Source organism: Balaenoptera physalus, assembly GCF_965194825.1.
Source record: "Balaenoptera physalus genome assembly, chromosome: 15".
Lineage (NCBI taxonomy): Eukaryota > Metazoa > Chordata > Mammalia > Artiodactyla > Balaenopteridae > Balaenoptera > Balaenoptera physalus.
Window position 1 is genome coordinate 76,717,329 of NC_138894.1, and position 22,056 is coordinate 76,739,384.

The 22,056-nt window shown below is 44.4% G+C and overlaps 1 protein-coding gene across 2 annotated transcripts; it reads left to right on the forward strand.

The window, feature by feature from the left end:
• Nucleotides 1-257: 257 nt before the first annotated feature.
• On the forward strand, nucleotides 258-21,799 carry GTF3C2 (general transcription factor IIIC subunit 2). 2 transcript variants are annotated; one of them, XM_082427931.1, is made up of 19 exons: nucleotides 258-449; nucleotides 8,010-8,280; nucleotides 8,444-8,765; nucleotides 9,359-9,644; nucleotides 11,517-11,611; nucleotides 12,374-12,451; nucleotides 12,598-12,696; nucleotides 13,788-14,015; nucleotides 14,190-14,301; nucleotides 14,518-14,626; nucleotides 15,934-15,959; nucleotides 16,144-16,273; nucleotides 18,249-18,393; nucleotides 18,501-18,662; nucleotides 18,846-18,933; nucleotides 19,599-19,727; nucleotides 20,022-20,174; nucleotides 20,325-20,432; nucleotides 20,748-21,799. In XM_082427931.1, the coding sequence occupies exons 2-19, from the start codon at nucleotides 8,034-8,036 to the stop codon at nucleotides 20,964-20,966; spliced, it is 2,736 nt and encodes a 911-aa protein (XP_082284057.1). In that variant the 5' UTR covers nucleotides 258-449; nucleotides 8,010-8,033; the 3' UTR covers nucleotides 20,967-21,799. The 2 variants fall into 2 exon arrangements, with proteins under 2 accessions (XP_082284057.1, XP_082284056.1); XM_082427930.1 differs by lacking the exon at nucleotides 258-449 and having other exon boundaries at nucleotides 8,004-8,280.
• Nucleotides 21,800-22,056: the final 257 nt, after the last annotated feature.

The following is a 22,056-nucleotide window of genomic DNA, read 5'->3' on the forward strand; positions in this document are numbered from 1 at the left end:
CTGCCCGCCACAGGCCGGTAGTCTCGACAGAAAGCCAGGATTCCGCGCTCGAGAGCGACACTCAGGCCTGGGCACCCGCACTCTCGATGCTCGAGTAGAAGCCGCGTGGGAACCGGCGGGGGCGCGACGACTGTCACCGCGCAGGCGTCAGTCTTCCCTTCGGGGCACTGCAATTCCCATAAGGCCGTGCAGCGGCATCCCCTGCGCCGCTAAGGCCCGGGAGCTGCGCCCGCTGCGACAGGGCTCGGGGACGCTCGCCGCACTGCATTATGGAATACATAGTCTAATAGAAAACGTCCTGGGGCACAAACTCCCAATCAAGCCCACGTGTTTACCTTGTGCACTGGGGGGACGTCAATGAAGAGTAGCTACCAGATTTCGTCATAAAACGGCGACCAGACAGGCGGCGCCATCTTCGAACTTGGACTTCCGGAAGGACTTTGGTGAGGGTGAGTGTACAACAGCGGGATGTGCGGGGCCCCACGATTACTACCCCCCCACCCCACTTCTTTTTCGGTAGCACTAAGATATTGGGAACCAACTCCGGCTCCGCTTTTCCGCCTCTGCACAGCATCGCGACCTCCAGCCCCAAAACTCCTCCGGAAACCGTCGTGGTCCCCACCTCCCTAACCCACGGTGGCAACCGTGCATCCCCCATCTCTGCTCTCCTCGGGTCTCGCCTTCTTTCCCCACGCGGTGTCCGTAACACCTCATCCTGTGTCCCGGCCGCGGCGCTGCCTACATTGCAACCCTCGGACTCTGCGAACCTACCGTAGTCCTCAGCCTTACGAAACTCAGGGCTCGCTTCCCGAACAGGCTAGTGGTGAAAGCTACCCCACGCCCAGGACTGAGAAAGGGCAGGCGGTCACCCCTAGAGTGGTAGCGGGTCGGTCTTCTCATTCTGCTGTGTTCCAGCCTCTTTCTCGGTGAGGCTCTTCTAACCCTGGGGGTTGTGCCCCGCGCGCTGCAACCTCATTGGCGCAGCCAGGGGCCAGTTATGTTTCCCAATCTAGTCCTTTTATCCCGCAGCAACTTGGCTTTCTGTTGGGGAAGGCAGAGGTGGTGACTTCAGCTTCACCCGTGGTAACTCACTTTGTTAGAGGGGTGCAGGGTATGGCCAAGCCTTATAGCCCCAGGGGCATATTGTTACACAAACCTGTCATTCCTGCGCCTTCGTCTCTTTTGGCCACCCCTTCTTATCAACTGTAGTATTGTTTTCTTAGTAATTTTCTTTAAATTGATTTAATTTTAAGATTTAAGTGCTTTAGTCTTGATCTAAACAATGTAGATGAAACCATGGGTTTCATGGACTAGTTATAGTTTTTTTTTTTATATACAAGTTAAAATAAAAAAACAATTAGTCAAATAAAATCGTTCATTTTTGTATCTCAGAAATCATCTTGCATACCACCAGTTGTACCATAGGAACACTTTGGGAAACAATGTATTAGACCAAACAGTGTGTGTAAAGTAATTCCATACTTGAGGAGCAGTGTTATCTAATCATTTTCCACATCTGGGGAGATCAGGCTGGCAGCCTTGGAGCAGCATGGGAACCAGACAAGTTGGGGTGCAGATGCAAAATCTTATAAACTCTGGTACACATTTACTCAACATCCCTTACTTGTGTCCAGAATTTGCATTGTGAAGTCAAAAATGGAAATTAACCACAATGCCATGCCTTCTATGAGAAGTGAATCCTTATAGAGATTTTTGTACCTTGAGAAGTTAGTTGTTCAATCAACAAAGGTTAATTATTGCGCTTACCACGTACCAGGTTCTGGATACAATAGTGAGTCAGATAGACAAGATCCCTATCTTGAAACTTTTAAAGAAGATAGATATGGAATAAGTAAATACCCGTATCTCTTATGATAAGAAAATTCCAGATGGACTAAAGAGCTACATGTAAAATCCAAAATTAGAAAAATTATTAGAAGAAAATAAAAGAAGATATTTTATATTCTGATATTATATCAGTGGGGTAGGAAATGCCTTTTTAAGACACAAACAGGGGAATTCCCTGGTGGTCCAGTGGTTAGGACTCTGCACTTCCACAGCAGGGGGCACGGGTTCGATCCCTGGTCAGGGAACTAAGATCCCGGCATCATGCAACATGGCCAAAAAAAGAGACACAAACAGAAGCCATAAAGGAGAAGACTGAGAAATTTAACTCATAAAATTTAACTTCAGTTTAGCAAGAAACATGAGCAAAGTTTTTTTAAAAGGTAGATACAGAGAGAAAATATTTGCAACATAAATAACTGCACAGATCAATAAGGAATGATCAATTTGTCCTATAGAAATATGGGCAAATTATGTGTATTGGCAATTCATAAAAGACATAGATGTCCAACATATAAAAAGAAGTTGCTAATCTCAATTATTATCAGGACAATGCAAATAAATACAGTAGGGAAGAATTCTTTCACCCATCAGACTGGCAAAAATCAAAGATTGACAAGGGGTGGTAAAAAGGGTATACCCATTTTTACAGTTAGTAAGAGTATAAATTGATTTTCACCTTGGTGACCTGTTTGGCAGTATCTGTTAAATTTTGAAATGTGTATACCCTTTAACCCAGTACAGTAATTCCACTTCAGATGATTATTCTAGAAAAATAATTTCTCATTAATGAAGAGATCTATACTAGAATATTCATTGCAATATTATTTGTAATAATATTATAATCCAATTGTCCATTAAATGGGAAATATCCAAATAAACTATAATCCTATGGAACACCATATAGTAACTAAGAAGAATGAAAAAGATGTATGTGGGAAAATGATATGGAAAAATCTTTAAAACATGTAGAAATTCTCTTAACTGATTCCATTTAACTAGCTGCCTCTGTTAACTGACATTCTCCATTTCCTGTGTAAAGCATACAAACTGATGCCCATGGCACACTGAATTCTCGAAGCCTGTAGGTTTTTTTCCTATAGACCTGGTCACTCTAACTAGTTGAACTGAATGCTTGCCAAGAGTCATTGTATTGGTTCGAACATTTTTAATATCAGTTGATTTGTCACTATGTTTATATAATTGACATATTTAAATTTTAAGGAAATTTGAGTATGTAAGAGTTACTGTTTCTATTAAAAGTAAGTTGAAACATGGCAGATATACAGGTGTTTTATTGTTATTCTTTATATTCTACACTTATTTTATAAGTATTTTGTATCAACTAAAGATTTTATAGAAACAATTCTGAAAAAGAAAAGAAAGCAAACTAAACTGAATACTTTGGAGAGACAAAAGTGGTGAGTTTGCAAACAAGCAAAAAAGCTACCAAATAGGTGTAAGACAACTGTAAAAGACTGAGGAAATTTTGTAAACATCTGGAAGGTTACTGCACTTGAATTGCTTCTCAAGAAAAGAGAATGTTTCAAGAAACAAGTGGTAAGGAGCCTTGGTGCTGCTGAGAGGTCAAGTTAAACGAGACTGAGAAGAGTTTATTGGACTAATTGACACAACAGTTATTGATCACTTTAGCTTCAGTGATGAGTTGAGGGCAATATCCTAGTTAGGATGCAGCAGGGTAATTAAAACATCAAGGGCAGACAACTCTTAAAGTTTGACTGTGAGGGGCAGGAGGATATTAGTTGGAGAACTGTGGGTTGAAGGATAGTTGTATTTGTGTTAAGATGAAAATTAAAAAATAGTTAAATGTTGTTTATTTTTTAAATTTTATTTTATTTATTTATTTTGGCGAGGCACATATTTTATTTATTTTGGCGGGGGGTGGGGGGGTGGCGCACCATACAGCATGCGGGATCTTAGTTCCTCCACTAGGGATTGAACCCGTGCCCCCTGCGGTGGAAGCGCAGAGCCCTAACCACTGGACCACTAGGGGATTCCCGTTAAATTCTGTTTAGAAGGAGCCAATGGAAAGGAAAAGGATAAACATCTTCAGTTTCTTTGGGTGGGGCAGGAGGGGGCATGGGACTAGAACACAAGTGGAAAGTTTGGCTTTAGAAAGTGGATGAGGTGCTCAGAGGCAGGGAGTGTTAGGTTATCTGACAAGAAATTGAAGTATGGTTTTTGATTGTTTCAGAAATCTGAGGCTAAGTTATCTGCTGAGGACTAGGGGATCAGACATTGGAGGAGAGAGGGTATGGGAGCTGATTAGAGAGAACGTGTGATTGCTAGTGCTCAACTACCTTAGATGCTCCCGTGGAGAAGATGGGTGACTGGTTCATCCAGGCTTGAATTTTGCCGGGCCTATGGAACAAAAAGACAAAAAGAAAGGAAGTTTGTAATATCAACAAGAGTCTGATTAAAATAAAGGAGTCTAAACTACATGGTATGTGGCTGACATAGGGAGAAATTGGAGAGATCAGTGGATTCATTAATATGGTTAAAGAATAGATACAGTGATAGTAGTTGAGCAATCTAGCTGTAATGATGGGAGGTTGTGATCAGGTATTGGGTGTCTTAGTGATTTTAGAGGTTAAAAGGTTTTATATGCTGACAAGTTTCAGGTGTGACAGTGGAGTGACTAGCAGTGATTTAGCTGAATGTTATGAGCTTGGAAGGAACAAGGTTTTTACAAGATGGGGAGGACTATTGGTCAAGAATTGACACTGGAGAGGAATTGAGAAAACACTGGCCCTACTTTCTACCCTCGGGTAAGTGGCATGTGAGAGAATGAGCACCCTCCACTTGAGAGCCTGGAAAGCTAGAAATTTCATTTCCTGGAATGTTTCCATCCAAGATTCTGAATATGATTTAGGCCTTGCCAATCAAATGTGCTCTTGAAGAACTCAAATTTGGACTTGAGTTTAGAGAGGAGGCAGGCCAGAAGGCATGCATTTTGCTGTTGCAGGTTGTGGCAGTGGTACGGTTCTGGATCTGGGAGCCAGAGAAGAGTCTTCCTCAGTTGGTCACTTTCTGATTATTGCAGAGGCAGCTTGTTTACGGAGCCATCAGCTATGGCAGGGGCTTCTTCAGCCAGCTTCTGGCTCCCCACCGTGGCAGAGGAGAAGCCATGTGGTTCTTGAACCAGCAGCTGTAAACAACTTCTCAATTTGACAAGTACTTGTTCCTAAACGTTTTTTCCCCAACCCTTCCAGTGATCCTCTATGCAGGTCGTTTTCAAACTTGAGTATGCATCAGAATCACCTGAAAGGCTTGCTATAACATGAAGTGCTGGCCCCATCCCAGAGTTTCTGATTCAGTAGGTCTGGGGTAGGACTGGAAGTTTGCACTTAACTGACTTCCAAGTGATGTGCCAGTTCTGGGACCACCCTTTGAGAACCACTGATGTGAACCATTTAATACCCTGTAATAAATCCCTTTTATTTATCGTGTTTCTGTCACCCTTGTGTTGTTTTTTTTTCCTTTTTCTTTGTGTGTGTGTGTTTCCATTATTTTTAATGATCTTTTATTATGTGGTCTTTTAGAAAATTCCTTCCGTTTCTTAGCCCTATTGGGTATTTTGGAAGCAATATAGTATACTGTTTTTAGTTCTATTAAACATCTAAATGGTATTAGTAGGGAGTTCCCTGGTGGCCTAGTTGTTAGGATTCCAGGTTTTCACTGCCGTGGCTGGGGTTCAATCCCTGGTCTAGGAACTGAGATCCCGTAAGCCACACGGTGCCACCCCCCCCCAAAAAAAAATGGTATTAGTAAACCTATATTTTTCAATTTGTCAACCTTAGAAGCAAAATTAAGATACTTCTTCTTTTGCCCCAATCTACTACAATCAGAATATTGGTATTTTTACATTGTGGGGCATTGAAATTTTTAATTTATAGTCTGTTCTATACCTGTAGTTACCACAGTTAATGATGTGTCACTGGGTTAAATCCTTACTACCAGCCTTTTAATAACACAACTTCTCCACTAGAAAGTTCTTTATATTGATTTATCTTTCATTGGCTAAATTAGGTCTTCAAGTGGATTTTTTTAGAAACTTGCTTATTTAGAATGTTATCCCATTACCTTTACATGAATGACAGTTAAGTAAAGAATTCTCTTGATCCTTTTAATGTTTCTTTATCTTCTGACATCAAATGTTTCTGAGAACTCTGAGGCTGACCTGATTTTTTTCTCTTTGTAGGAGAAATTTAGTATCTTCACTTGTATTTCTTGGTCTTGACAAGTACTTATTGATTTTTGTCTCCCTTTTGCACCATAAGCCCTTTTGATCTATAGACTGAGATCTTCCTTTATGTTAGGAAAGTACGCATTTCTAGTTTTCATTTCAGGAAATTTTCTTTTGTTAGGTCTTTGAACATTTTTTTTCTGTTCCCATTTTTCTTCTCTCTTCTTCAGGAACATCAATTATTCATATGTTGGCTTCCCACTTTCTCTTTTCATCCGTATCATCTTCTCACTAATCACTTTTATCTCTTTACAACCTGTGTGGTTTTTTTCAAACATGTCTTTCATATCACTGATTGTCTTTTCAGTAGTACATATAGTTTCAGCATTTTGCTTCTCCTCTGGTTTTCATTTCTTTGATTTTATTCTTTTACTCAGTTTCTTTCCTTATGACTGCCAGCTCATTTTTTTTTTTGCCTTGCCATTGTTTTATCTCTTCTTTCGTCTCTTAAATCTTGGATTCCACAGTCTCTTTGGCTTTTTTGAAAGAATAGAAGCTTTTGTTGGAAAATTTCTTGTTTTCTGGAGACTTTCTTTGAAAGGGTACTTTTCACCTTTTTCATTTGTGTCCTTTTTATTCTTTCCATAGTAACTATGCATAGGTCCCATTGGATCCTTTTTGCTTATTACTAATTTTGAATGGAGTAGTTCTCTCAGGGTTTGCTGTTTACCAGAGAACAATGTAGGTGGATTCTCATTGACCTCTATTTACCTTGATAGTGTTCTATTATATCCCTAGCATATGATGTTATAATGTATCCTTAGCACCTGAGTTAAAGAGTTGGCTATTGTTATAGTTTATAATGATAGACTGTAGCTTCCTCAAGAGAGACAGTTGGAAACTTTAATTTGTATGATATTTCTTGTGGTATTTGTATTAGCACACTTTTCCACTGAGGCTGATGAGTTCTTTATCCTTAAGACATATATAGACCTATGGAGAAGTTCCTCCTGGGATCTGAGCTATTTCTTCCCTTTTGTTACAGACAAGTAGGTTATTCTGGCCAAAAGCTGGGCCCTTGCAGAGTTCTATGTTGCTCAGGTTTTTGGTTTGGTAGTCAGTGTATTGTTTATCTCTGTCAGTTTACTTTGGTCCATGGTTGCACAGCTGGTTTCCTGGGTTTGAAGAAAATGAAGATTCATGACCATTTTTTAGTCCATTCTTCAGTGTGAAAATGGTCTCTTAATTTAGTAGGATGCTCGTTAATTGTCTCATAGGCTACCACCTCCCCCATCCAGCTGAAAGATTGCTAGCAGGACACTAGAGAATTACTTATTCTTAAATAAATCTGTACCTTGACTAATATTCACAAAGATGGATGTCAGATCTCGTCATCCTGTCCTCCTTCAATTTGATGTAAACTTTATAGTATCTGGCAGCTATTCTTTATAGTCTATTCTAGAAACTTGTGGCCCTTTCCTACATTCATAACAGGTGATTTTCTCTCTCTCTCTCTCTTTTTTTTTTTTTGAAGGGTAGGGGATGATTCATTTCATTGGGTTTCAGGGAGAGGAGTTCACTCACTTTAAATCATCTAAATAAAGCACTTAGTACAATACTTGACACATAGTAAGCATTTAATAAATGGTAGCTTTATTATCGTTTGTTTGTTTATTGTCAGCTCCACTAACATGTGAGTTCCGTGAGGTCAGGGACCTTGTCTGTCTTGCTTATTGTCATGTTACCAGTTCCTAGAATAGTGCCTGACATGTAGAAGATGCTTAGTAATTATTGCTGAATGAATGAATGATCAGAGAGCTTGGGTTTCTTGTTGGTGGGGAAGGTGGGGGGAGGTTGGAGAAACGGTTGTGAGAAGAGAAAGACAGGAAAGTAGAAAAATCTGAGCCAGTGCAAATAGCTTTTACCTTCTACTCACTTGTATGTCTCTTGTATGCAGGCGCAGCCATTTTAGGGGGTGCTGATGGATCCCTACGGGGTCGGCTGTGTTGCTCTGGAGGAGGCCGGCCCCGTGGGGAACATGACTGTGGTAGACTCTCCTGGACAAGAGGTGCTAAACCAGCTTGATGTCAAGGCCTCTTCAGAAACAACCAGTGTGGAGGCTTCCATAGAGACGTCATTACCTACCCCTTTGCCTGGATTTGAGGATTCTCTTGATGAGAGGAGGCTCCCTCCAGAACAGGAAACCCTCTCCAGACTGGAACAGCAAGGTATGTCCCTTGACCTTTCAGCTTTTTATCTCCCCATGCTCAGCTTAAGTTGAATGAGAGCAGGTTGAGCTCATAGGACCTTACAAACCTGGGTATGGTGTAATCTGTTCCAAAGAGGCTTGAGCTCTGGTCCCATCTCACAGACCCATATTCTTCTCTACAGATCTTTCTTCAGAGATGTCAAAGGTCCCAAAGCCTAGGGCCTCAAAGCCTGGCCCGAAGAGAGGTGGTAGGACACGGAAAGGCCCCAAAAGGCCCCAGCAGCCTAATTCTCCATCAGCCCCTCGGGTTCCTGGTCTCTTAGATCAATCCAACCCTCTGTCCACCCCCATGCCTAAGAAACGAGGTCGAAAGTCCAAGGCAGATCTGCTACTGCTGAAGTTGTCAAAAGGCCTAGATCAGCCAGAGTCTCCACATCCAAAGAGGCCCCCTGAGGACTTTGAGACCCCTCCTGGGGAACGACCCCGCCGAAGGGCTGCCCAAGTGTAAGGATTTTGGGGCACAGCTTGGTGGAGGGGGGCTGGGCGAAGGGATGAGGGTGGGGCAGATGCTGGAGAGATGAGTGGACTGTGAGGAGGTGTCAGGTAAGCAGGGGTGGTGTCTGGGTTCTGGGGACTTGAGCAGTCTTCTAGCTCTTACCACAGCAAGTTTATCTGTGGTTAAATTTGTCTATCTGGGAGGTTCCTTTCTGTACCTCATATCCTATCACATTTTTCACAATGTCCTCCAAGTCTTCATTGCAATTTTACTGCCCAGTATATGTCAGTATATATGTGCCCTCCATTCTTTCCCTTCGCCCTCAATGATCTTTGACTGTGGTAGAGTGAAAAGTGTTTTGGACTTGGAGTCAGAAGACCTGGGTTCAGATTCCACCTATGTGATCTGAATCATCTTGGCCAAGTTACTTAACTTTCCTGGATTTCTGTTTCTACATCTGTCAAAGGGGAAGGGAAGTTAATAGCCACTTCACATGGTCACTGGGAGGATCTAGTGAGATAAGAATCAGCCAAGTGTCGGGCAAAGTGGGCTCTCAGTTAAGTGTCTGTGAGTATTGCTCTGACTCTGCCCTATCCTACAGGGCACTTCTGTATCTTCAGGAACTGGCTGAAGAGCTCTCAACAGCCCTGCCTGCTCCCGTGTCCTGTCCTGAGAGCCCCAAGGTGAGCAGCCCCACCAAACCCAAGAAGAGCCAGCAGCAGGCAGCCTGTCATTATAGAGAAGAAGAGGATGACACTGCACGGGACGAAGACTTCGTTCTCCAGGTTGAGGCTGAAGATGGAGAAGAAAGTGAGGCCCCAAGTGAGAGCTCGTCTGACCCCGAGCCTACAGTGCCCCGGAGCACCGCACGAGGATCCACTTCAGGGGTAACCTGAATAGACAAAGTGAATGGGGATAGCAGGATTATTAGGGGGTCAGCAGGACGCCTAGGAGGAAAGCTTTGGCCTAGTAACTAGGATGGCTAAAACAGGTAAAAGGAAAAAAGAGCAACTTCAAACACAGTTGAGATTGTAGGGGCTGCGGGTGTAACTAAACAAAATTATTCGTTCATATGTTGAGCATCTACTCTATGCGAGGAAACACAAGCATGAATAAGACAAGGTCCTGCTTTACAGAGCTCACAGTGTAATAGGTGCTGCATCAGGAGTGAACAATATGCTTTAGGCATATAGAGGAAGGATGATTAACTGCTTGGACTTCATGGAGAAATGATACTTGAGCTAGGTCTTGAAAGGAATAGAAGTTTGCCAGAGAGGATGGTTTTCCCAGAAATTGGTTGTGGCTGCAGCATAGGGCTTGTGGTAAAGTGGTGGGGAAGATTAAACTAGAGAGGATGAAAGGACTAAACTTGATAGGAGCCAACAAAGGGTGTGTGTGTTTGTGTGTGTGTGTTTGTTTAATTATGGTAAAATAGATAAAACAAAATTTATCATTTTAAAATGTATAATTCGTTGGCATTCAGTGCATTCACAATGTAGTGTAACCATCACCACTATCCATTTCCAAAACTTTTGTCATCCCAAACAGAAACTCTATACAACAGAGGTTTTTAGGTAGAAAAATAACATGATCAGTTAGGAAAATAGATTAATTTGCAGTTGACAATAAAGAAGACAGCTTCAGTTCTCCAGTTCCAGAGGTAGTAAGGGCCTAAATTAAGCAGTGAAGGAAGAGAAGACGGGGAGGCAGATAAAAGGATATATAAGAGAATTAATAGCAGTTGGGAGTTGAAGGAGAGGAAGGAGTAAGAGTTTCCAGCTTTGATGGTGCTCTCATACACTGAACTTGGGAACACAGAAAGAGTGGGGGACACTGGAGGGGGGAAGGTGGGCAGGCGAGGTGATGAGTTTACTTTCTGACATGTCAAGTTGGAGGTGCTGGTAGATCAAGGGCCATCCTTCTGGAGACGTCTCTTTGCTAGTCAGATATATGGGACCAGTGCCTTACTTCTCCCAGATGCAACATTTAAGGGAGCACCAAAACCCCCAGTAATCAAGATAAATATCTCGATGCAACATTTTTTTTTTTTTTTTTTTTTTTTAGTATTAGTTGTTCGATGCAACATTTTAAAAATCAAAATTAATGCAACAAATCTATGGTGAAGAAAATATCAAAAATTTAAATAAAGATAGCAACCGTATAATTGATATTCCCTTTTGCCTCAGGCTCTAATATGGCTCAGCACCACACTGAGTCTAGAATTTGTAGAAAAGTTGAGACTGAGTAAAGTTTACATTTACTAAGACGCAGACTTGATAATCAGGCATTAAAATGGTGGTCAAAGCCATGAGACATGGGATGAAATTACGAGGAGTACGTGTATTGAGGGCTGAGGAGACAGAGGGACTCTGGGAAATACCATCACTGACCAAATGGATCAGAGGAGGGAGAGCCTGCGAAGGAATATTAGAGACGTGGGAGGAATAAGGAGAGACTACCCCATAGGGCAGGAGTTTCAAGAAGCAAAAGGAGTCCTTTGAATCAAGTGCCATGGAGACACGCTAAGGAAGATGAACAGAAAACAGATAGCAGGTTTTGCGGTTTTGATGGAGGAATAAGAGCAGAAGATGAAGAAGTCATTGTAATGGTTGAGATACAAATCTTTTAAGATGCTGATAGGTAAAAGGTTGGAGAGGAAGTAATGCCAAGAAAAGTAAAAGTTGGGAAAGCGTTCTCCTGGGGACTTTCTCCAGCTTATAAGATTCTCTCCCTTACACTTTCTTCAATTTGATCCCCAGAAGCAGAAGCCACACTGCCGGGGAGTGGCTCCCAATGGCTTACCAAATCACATCATGGCTCCTGTTTGGAAGTGCCTTCATCTCACCAAGGACCTGTGAGACTTGGGGAACGGGGACTGGGGATGAAAGGGTGGTGGAGGAGTGCAAAGGACGATCTAGCAGTGGGGCTGTGGGAAGGGCGGAAGGCACTCACAGGGTAGAACACTGTGAAGACATTCATGACTAAAAGGCACTGCTCCAAAGGCAAGAGCTCTTTTTTTTTTTTAATTTTATCGTATTTTATTTTTTGGCTGCCTTGGGTCTTCGTTGCTGCACGGGCTTTCTCTAGTTGTGGCGAGCGGGGGCTACTCTTCGTTGCGGTGCGTGGGCTTCTCTTGCGGTGGCTCTTGTTGCGGAGCACAGGCTCTAGGCACGTGGGCTCATTAGCTGTGGCTCGCGGGCTCTAGAGCGTAGGCTCAGTAGTTGTGGCGCATGGGCTTTGTTGCTTCACGGCATGTGGGATCTTCCCGGGCCAGATATCAAACCCATGTCCCCTGCATTGGCAGGCGGGTTCTTAACCACTGCGCCACCAAGGAAGTCCAAAGCAAGAGCTCTTGAGCTGTGCTGTCCAATATGGTAGCCACTAGCTGCATGAAGCCATTTAAATTTCATTTTCAATTAATTACATATAATTAAAAGTCCAGTTTCTCAGTTGCACTAGCCACATTTCAAGTGCCCAGTAAGCTACTTGCAGCTGGCGGCTAGTGTGTTACACAGCACAGATAATAGATCGCTCCCATCATCACAGAAACTTCTATTGGGCAGCGCTGCTCTAGAATTTCTCTCTTCCTTCATTCATGATGCTTCTGTTTCTCCAGCCGAGAACAGAAGCATTCATACTGGGAGTTTGCAGAATGGATTCCTTTAGCCTGGAAGTGGCAATTGTTATCTGAACTGTAAGTTGAAGAAACATCTTTGAAATCTAGGAGGGGGTGACACCACTGGAGACAGAAGGGTAACAGAGGACTCTAGATTTATAATGGGAATCCCAGGATGGATGAAACTCTTCCAAATTTAGGCTGTTCCCTTTGCCCTCCCCCAGTGAGGCAGCTCACTACCTGCCCCAGGAGGAGAAGTCACCACTGTTTTCTGTACAACGTGAAGGACTTCCTGAAGATGGCACACTCTACCGAATAAACAGGTGACGATTGCACGTCTTTTTCTGATTCTGGGAGACAGAAAAATGAAAAATGGATGTTGAAAGGGATAATAGATTGGCCCTGTTCTTCCCTTAATGCTGGTCCAATTGGTCCCAAGGGTAGGAGTGCTGGCTAGATCTGGTCAGCCCTCTCGAATTTGCAGTGCTTATCGCTGCTGGCCAGACTGAGGGAGCCTAGGGAGGTTGAGGGTAAAACCAGTTTTCAAGGTCACATCTACTCAGATAGACCTAGACAAACTGGCCCTAGAGAGAACACTAGTAAACCAGAATGCACAACCTGTCATCTTTGAAGGTAAGCCTAGGACTAGACAGACTTTGGGAAGGAAAGGAGGAAGATACAAATGGTGGCTAGGACTGGTTTCACCTGTAGACTGTGACTGATGTTCTGGTGCTTGCTTCAGTCAGTTCACAGGAGCTCCAGGTGGAGCTCCCATTCTGTTCACATTACTTTTTTTTTTTTTTTCTTTTTTAAGAGCAGTTTTAGGTTCACAAAAAAATTGAGGGGGTTTTTCCCATATACTCCCTGCCCCCCACATGCACAGCCTCCCCCACTATCAACATCCCTCACCAGAGTGGCACGTTTGTTACAGTTGATGAACCTACACTGACACATCATAATAGCTCAAAGTCCATAGTTTACCTTTGGGTGCACTCTTAGTGTTGTACATTCTGTGGGTTTGGACAAATGTATAATGACATGTATCCATCAATATGGTATCATACAGAGTATTTTCACTGCCCTAAAGATACTCAGTTCTGCCTATTCATCCTCCACCTCCCCCACCTCTGGTTATCACTGATCATTTTACTATCTCCATAGTTTTACCTTTTCCAGAATATCTTGTAGTTGGAATCATACAGTATATAGCCTTTTCAGGTGGGCTTCTTTCACTTAGTAATGTGCATTTAAGGTTCCTCCATGTCTTTTCATGGCTTGATGGCTCATTTCTTTTTAGTGTGAAATAATATTCCATTGTCTGGGTGTATTACAGTTTATTTATCCATTCACCTACTGAAGTCCGTACTACCTTTTATTAACTCCTTTTTTCATCCCATCTTTGACTTTTCTCTAGATTTAGCTCTATCACAGCACACCCAGAGCGCTGGGATGTGTCTTTCTTTACGGGGGGACCGCTCTGGGCTCTGGACTGGTGCCCAGTGCCAGAGGGGGCAGCAGCCTCGCAGTATGTGGCTCTTTTCTCCAGCCCTGACATGAATGAGACACACCCACTGAGCCAGCTTCATTCGGGCCCTGGGCTGCTCCAGCTCTGGGACCTTGGGACCTTGCAGCAAGAAAGCTGGTGAGGTGGGGCTGGGACACTGCCATTGGAGGGTGGTTGAGGAGGAGAGAAGGATGGGGCTGGGCAGGGGAAGGGGGCAAGGCTCAGACTGGGTTGAGACAAGGGGAGCACAGGCTCTGGCAGCTCCAGGCCCCTCCTTCCCACCCATTCTCCCCACATGCTTTCTCTTCTCAGTCCTGACAACAGAGCCCACTTTGTCTATGGGATTGCTTGTGACCACGGCTGCATCTGGGACCTCAAGTTCTGCCCCAGTGGAGCGTGGGAACTTCCAGGCACCCCTCGGAAGGTACCTCCCAGTTGATTGTGGGATGGCCCTAGGACTCGGAGCCAGGACAAAGGGGCCCTGGGTCTTCCCAGAGTTGGAGGGAGGGAGGTTAGAGAGTGGTGGGTGGAGTTTTTCCAGCAACTCCATATCATATTTTCAGGGACCAGAACCTGAAAAGTTTTCTGAGAGGTGCCTGAAGGCAGCAAGCCTCAGTGCAGATCTGGTCTCACCCTCTAGGCGCCTCTCTTGCCCAGGTTGGGTCTCCTGGCTCTTGCCTGCTCAGACGGGAAGGTGCTGCTGTTCAGTCTGCCCCATCCCGAGGCCCTGCTGGCTCAGCAGCCCCTAGGTGAGTAGCACAGCAAGGAGAATGGGGCTGCTGGAGTTGTGGCCAGAGCTTAGCAGGGCCTTTCTGTCTCCCCTGAAACTCCTCCAGGCCCAGTCTCTGCAGTACAAAGCCTTACCGAGTCACTCCTCCCATTCTGACTTCACACATGTTGTTCTTGACCTCATGCCTGCATGCAGCCTGCATGCAGTCCTCTCTTTTGCAGTCTTGTAACTGCCCACTTTCAGCACATTACCTTTTATCTGCCCCCCTTCCCTGCTCTCCTGTGTTCTCAGGTCTTCCTCCTCTTGCTACCACAGTTAATTGGCTGTGTAAAGAGCTGCTGAAGGCTGAGGCTTGCGCCTGGGGCTTGTCTCCCCTGCCATATTCCTCTTCCTCCCCCAGATCCTGTCCTCCACCTCTCCTGCCCTCACCACCACACATACACGTAAACACACTCTCTTTGTTGTGAAGAGAGGGAGAGAATATAGAATTCTCCCTCTATATTCACCTTTGTGAAGGTGAGCACAAAGAGGAAGGGGCAGGGAAATGCAGCTCCTATTTGGTTGAATTTATTTGTTTTTCAACAGCACTGAGTAATTAAAGAAGAGGGCACCTAGGTTTGAACCCTGAGAAATCCCCTGTTCAGTGGTCTGGTGTTAGGAGTGGGCTGAGGAGGGAGTGGGAGGTGAGGAAGTGAAGACAGAAATGTATAGACAATTCTTTCAGGAAGTTTGGCTGTGAAGGGGATCATATAAATGAGGGCGGTGGCTGGAGGTGAAAAAGGGGTAAAGGGGTGCTTTCCTGGTAGTCAGTGGTTACGACTCCGTGCTTCCAATGCAGGGGCGTGGGTTCAATCCCTGGTCAGGGAACTGAGATCCCACATGCTGCGTGGCGTGGCCAAAAAAAAAAAAAAAAGAATAATGGGTAAAGGAAGGCTTTGGTTTGTTCGTTTGATTTAGATAGAAGACAAGAGTGCATGTTTACATGTGCGTATGAGAGTGACCCAATAGGGAGGAGAAAGTGGACAGGGCAGGAGAAGGGGAGGGTAACCAAATGAGCCACGCTCTGGAAAAGGAGGGGATGAGACGAGAGCCAAGTGGAGGGATTAGCCATTCTGATAGGAGGAAGCGCACTATCAGATAGAACAGGAGGAAAGGAGAATCTGGGGGCAGACAGAGGCAGGTTCATCCATTTGATGGTGAAAAGAGAAGAGTGTGAGGGAAGGGCATGGTTGAAAGGGCTGGGGGTGCTGGTCTAAGAGCAAGGCCTGATGAGGACCTCAGTCCTCTGGATGCAGAGTGTCAGTTACTGCTCTTCTTCCCTCACAGATGCAGTGAAGCCTGCCATCTATAAGGTGAGTGAGGAACCTGCTACCGTAGCCAAGGCTCCATCTTCTTGAGCCTCCCTTACTGATTCCACAGCGAGTCTCCTTCCACCTGAAAAATCTCCCGCCTCCTGCTGGATTAAACAAGGATTGGAGCCTTTGTTCCAAACAGTAGTTATCCCTAATCCTAGCCTTGTCTCTCCTGTCCCTGCAGGTCCAATGTGTGGCAACCCTTCAGGTGGGGTCTATGCAAGTGTCAGACCCCTCTGAGTGTGGTCAGTGCCTTAGCCTCGCTTGGATGCCCACCCGGCCCCACCACCACCTGGCTGCTGGATATTATAATGGTGAAAAGCAAAGCAGAACATAAGGAGCTACCGCTCTTTAAACTTTTATATATGCTTGTTTTTCTGTTGTTGTTTCCTTTTTGATTCAGTGTTCAACATTATATACTTAAAACTATTCATGAAATGTAAAAAAATACAAAGAAGAGAAAAAAAGTCACTAGAATTTTTCTACTCAGAAAGAAATAATTGAGTAGATAAACATCATTTCATGCTGGTCTCTATGCAGGTATAAAGGTAAAAAGATTAGATGGAGAGATAAAGAATTCTGTAAAAATGGGATCATACTCTAGATACTATTTTAAATTAAAAGGTATTAAGTTTAATTATACTTTAACTTCATGGAAGGAAAAGGCAAGTGAAACTGAAAAATTAGTTAAGCTCCCAATAAATGTTCCTTCACCACAGAGAGATTAGTTCCATAAAGATACTTTTAAGATTAAAAGGGAAAAAAGTAAAAAATTATAAATAACATTAAGTAATTGGCGTTATTACGTTGTTATTGTTTTTAAATGACAGTTTCACTTTTAGACACACCAGTAGACTTTCTGCTAGGGTGATAAGGAAATTAGCACTCTTACACTGCTTCCTGTCATCCTTCTCACGATCTCCTAATTGTGTTTCTTTTGGTGGTCTTGTTCTTACACTGTCAAGGTATGTGATACTCAGTGCTGTTTTGCTATCTTAATTCCCAGAGTTACTTAGTCTTAACTCTATATTGAAAATGATTGCCTATCTCCACCAGTCCTTTGATCTCAGTCTCCCCCTCCATTGCTGAATTACTTATATTGTTTAGCTGTAATTCACTGTCAAATTTTTTCAAAAAGGCTCATAGATGCTACATTTCCTGAGTTTATGTATAAAAGGGGTTTTAGCCTCACATGCTTCCCCCAACTTTTTTTTTCAGTTAATTAATTAATTTATTGGCTGCGTTGGGTCTTCGTTGCTGCGTGTGGGCTTTCTCTAGTTGCGGCGAGCGGGGGCTACTCTGTTGCGGTGCGCAGGCTTCTCATTGCGGTGGCTTCTCTTATTGTGGAGCACGGGCTCTAGGCACATGGGCTCAGTAGTTGTGGCTCACGGGCTCTGGAGCGCAGGCTCAGTAATCGTGGCCCACGGGCGTCGTTGCTCCGCGGCATGTGGGATCTTCCCGGACCAGGGCTCGAACCCGTGTCCCCTGCATTGGCAGGCGGATTCTTAACCACTGCGCCACCAGGGAAGTCCCGCTTCCCCCCACTTTTGTTTATTAAATTCTTATTGTTCTTTAATTTGTCTTTCACTTTTATCAAAGTTGTACTTTTGATTACCTCCTCCTCTGCCAGCCTGGTCAGGGGTCAGCTTGTTTTGGATCAGCTGAGTTAGTTTCTATTTGTCCATTTGTTTTCTATTCCTCTACATTTTATTGCTTTTGGCTCCTTGCCTGTTCTCTTTGCCTTAGAGCAGAGTTGGCAAACATTTCTCTTAAGGTTCAGATAGTGAGTATTTTATGCTTTGTAGGCTGTTTTGCCATTGTTGGAACTATTCAACTCTGCCATTAAAAAGTGAAAGCAGCCACAGACCTTAGGTAAGCAAATGGGTGTGGTTGTGTTCCAGTCAAACTTATTTACCAAAATAGGCAGCAAGCTGTATTTGGCCCATGGGCTGTAGTTTGCCAACCCTTGTCCTGGAAGGTTTATGCTTTTTAAAAAATCCCTTTATTTTTATTTAGTAGGGAGTAGAGGACACTGGGTTCATTCAACCTATCTTTCAACTGCAGATCTCAGACTAAGCTATTACTTTTGTTGATGAGAACTGGAACTAATATCAGGTTGAGTCTTCAAACCATAGAGGGAATGTTGGCTAGCTAATCATGATCCCTATAGCCTTTCATAAGGCATCAGGTCTGAGAGTAGAAGACATAGATCCTAGGAGCCAGAGAAAGGAATTAGAACAAGAAGGGAGAACCTGGCTCTAATACCTACGCATTCTGTCCCTACCTCAGGCATGGTGGTTTTCTGGAACCTTCCCACGAACTCGCCTCTGCAGCGGATACGGCTCTCTGATGGCTCCTTGAAGCTCTACCCCTTCCAGTGTTTCCTAGCCCATGACCAGGCTGTGCGTACCCTTCAATGGTGCAAAGCTAACAGGTATAGAATAGGAGAGTTGTGGAGGTGGGAGGTGAAGACTGGGACAGGCTGACTCTTCCAGGCTTGTTCAGATTTGATCCTCTCCCTCTTCTCCCATCTTTCCACAGTCATTTCCTAGTCTCTGCAGGGAGCGACCGGAAAATCAAATTCTGGGACCTTCGACGACCTTATGAACCAATAAACTCTATCAAGCGCTTCTTGAGTACAGAGCTGGCCTGGCTGCTCCCCTACAATGGCGTCACTGTGGCTCAGGACAACTGCTATGCCTCGTACGGCAGGATGGAGAGAGGAGGAGCTCTGGGGGCAAGCCCTAAGGGTTGGGGTGCACTGTGCCAGATTGCTGTGGGGAGAGGAGGGTTGAGGGTTGTTTCACTGAGAGAGTTTGAATTGTGGGGGAAGAAATGAATCTAATCTTAGAAAAAGCAAGGTTTTCTTTTCTCTTTCTCTTACAGTTATGGACTCTGTGGAATTCATTATATTGATGCTGGTTACCTTGGTTTCAAGGCCTACTTCACTGCTCCTCGAAAAGGCACTGTCTGGGTGAGCCCCTCTCTTCCAAACCTTCATTACACAGGAAAACGTTTCCTTTACTCACCTAGTGGTGGTCAGAAAGAGGCAGTAGTGGTTTTTTTGGTTTGTTTGTTTTGTTTTGTTTTAATATTTTTAAATTTATTTTATTCTTTTTGGCTGCGTCGGGTCTTAGTTGCGACACGCAGGATCTTCACTGAGGCATGCGGGATCTTTTTTGTTGCGGCGCGTGGGCTTCTCTCTAGTTGTGGCGTGCGGGTTTTCTCGTCTCTAGTTGTGGTGCGCAGGCTCCAGGGCACGTGGGCTCTGTAGTTTGTGGCACATTAGCTCTAGTTGAGGCACGCGAGCTCGGTAGTTGTGGCGCACGTTGGCTTAGTTGCCCTGCGCCATGTGGGATCTTAGTTCCCTAACCAGAGATCGAACCCGCGTCCCCTGCATTGGAAGGCGGATTCTTTACCACTGGACCACTGGGGAAGTCCCAGAGGCAGTAGTTTTGGGTAAAAGGAGAAGACAGGTGTGTGGTAATTGTATCTTCAGGGATATGGGTTATGATAAACTCATATTTGTTTGTGCAAATATGTCTCTCCCCCCTCAGACTGTGAAGTTGTTACCAGTTCACAGAACTGAATAAATATGAGTGAATGAATGAATGAAAAATATCTCTCTCTTCCTATTAGAGTCTTTCAGGATCCGACTGGCTCGGGACAATAGCTGCAGGAGATATATCTGGGGAGCTCATTGCAGCTATACTGCCTGATATGGCACTGAACCCAATAAATGTCAAACGACCTGTAGAGCGAAGATTCGTACGTATATGAATATTTAATAGCAGCACCATCTGTTGGGTCCTAATCCACATGACCTCTCAAATTAGTGCTACCAATTAGCAGCAGAGTACAAATTAGTACTAGGTCTCCCAGCCCTGATATTCTCCCTGGAAGTCTTAGAATAGAGCTGTACATAATCTCCCCTACCCTCGTGCATCTGAACATATGTTTAAACATACTACTTACAGTCTTTCCTGCTCCAAACCAATTTTCTCTTTTACTTTTATTCAGTCTTCAGTATTATAGAACCTAATCTAACATTCTTCTTTCTAGCCTATATATAAAGCAGATCTGATGCCATATCAGGACAGTCCTGAAGGTCAGGACCACTCTTCTGCTTCATCCGGGGCCCCCAACCCTCCCAAGGCTCGAACTTACGCTGAAACCGTCAACCATCACTACTTGCTCTTTCAAGACACAGATTTGGTAAATTGAGGCCAGGAGAATGGGTGTGGCATTAGAAAAAGTAAAAAACTTGAGTCCTTGTATAGTAGGGAATCCTAAGGAGTTCCAGCAGAAAGATGCAAAACTAAGAAGCTGCTCGCTTTCTCTCTCCTATTACACCCTCCTCCCCAGGGTTCATTCCACGGTCTGCCCCACAGAGAACCAATACTGCGCATGCAGGAGGGAGAGGGGCAAACGCGGCTCTGCCTGGACCGGCTGCAGCTGGAAGCTATTCATAAGGTAGAAACCTTATCTCTCATCTTCGCCATCCTTCATCTCATTTCCTCCCAACTCTGGGCCTGTGAGCAGTGAAATGGGAGATGAAAAGGTAATGGAGACGGTGAAGGGGGGGAAACAGCTCCGGCACTCTCATCCTCCAGAGCATGATAGACATACCTCATTCATCGTCTTCTCATTCCTACCTCTCACCCCATCGTGGTCCTCCTATCCTTTCAGATTGTGGCTCGTTTTTTGGTTTTTTTTTGCTCTTACAGCTAAGACTCACCCTAAAGCAACAACTGTGAGCATCTCTTTTGTTTTCTATTCTCTTCACAGGTACGTTTCAGCCCAAACCTGGACTCCTACGGATGGCTGGTCTCTGGGGGGCAGTCAGGGCTCGTTCGGATCCATTTTGTCCGTGCACTCACCTGCCCACTGGGCCACCGTATGCAGCTTGAAAGCCGAGCCCACTTCAATGCTATGTTCCAGCTGGCCTCCCCCACTAAAGGGCCTGGCTTCCCTCCAACCAGCCATCGCCTTCTGCCTGGTCCCTAGTCGTGGTCCCCACAGAACACTCAGGATGAAGTCTGCCGAGAACAATTGGCCCCGTGCACACAGCCATGGGAACTGGGGCTTTCCTGGACAGTGATGCTGCCAGGCCTGGACCTTTAGACCTGCCTCCCCAGGACTCCTTAGATCCCTCTCTTTCCACAGACTTCTTCTGTCATCATGGCCCCCCGCGGGCAGGGGGGTTCTCCCTCCACAAACTCTCAAGTCTCCTCAGCATAAAACTATGACTCACGAGAAACACTCAGGCCTGACCTAGGCTTGGGAGTCAAATTGCTCATATTGAGCATATTGTGAAGTGGGTAAAACTAAGTAAAGGTACTGGGTGTTTTTGAGACCACATGTGAGTGGGTGTTTGGAGAACTGGAAAGGGTATCTGCATGAAGGCTCCTGTCTGACTGTATTCCAGGATCCAATATTACTGCCTTCCTAACTTCCTCCTTAGAGTACCCAACACCCAGGCCCACAAGGGGGTGATGGTAATTCATTGCACTGAAGCTGCTTATAGTACTTACTTAACTGAGGAACACACCACAGACACCCTGCCAACAGAACTGGCTCAGATCTTACTTGCTCCTGCTTATGAAATGTTCCCAATCACTGGTCATCTGACCCTTCCTGAGCACTCCTAGACAGTCATTTTTTAAAAATCTTCCTTTATATCAAGTCAAACAGTATACCTCTATAAATTTTACCATGGGTGTTAGGAAATTTAGTCACTCTTCCCTATGATTGCCCTTTTAAGTATTTAAAAATAGCTCTCATGTGTTTCCCAAGTCTTTTCTTCTCTAGATTAAATATCTTCAGTTACTTTAACCATTCTTTTACACGTCATGATTTTTGAGCCTTCATTATACTGTCACACTGTTGACTTATTAAACATATTTAGCTACTTTATTTCAACTCTATGGGAGGTGTTTCAAACCCAAGCACAGTAGTGTATTATAGCTCATCTTGTTAGGGTCCTCTTGTGGGATGTTGCAGACTCACAGTGACTGCAATATTGCCTCTTAAGCAAGGATAGACCCCACAAGGAGAAATAAGCAAACCATAGTCTTGGAATGTATGAGTACAACCT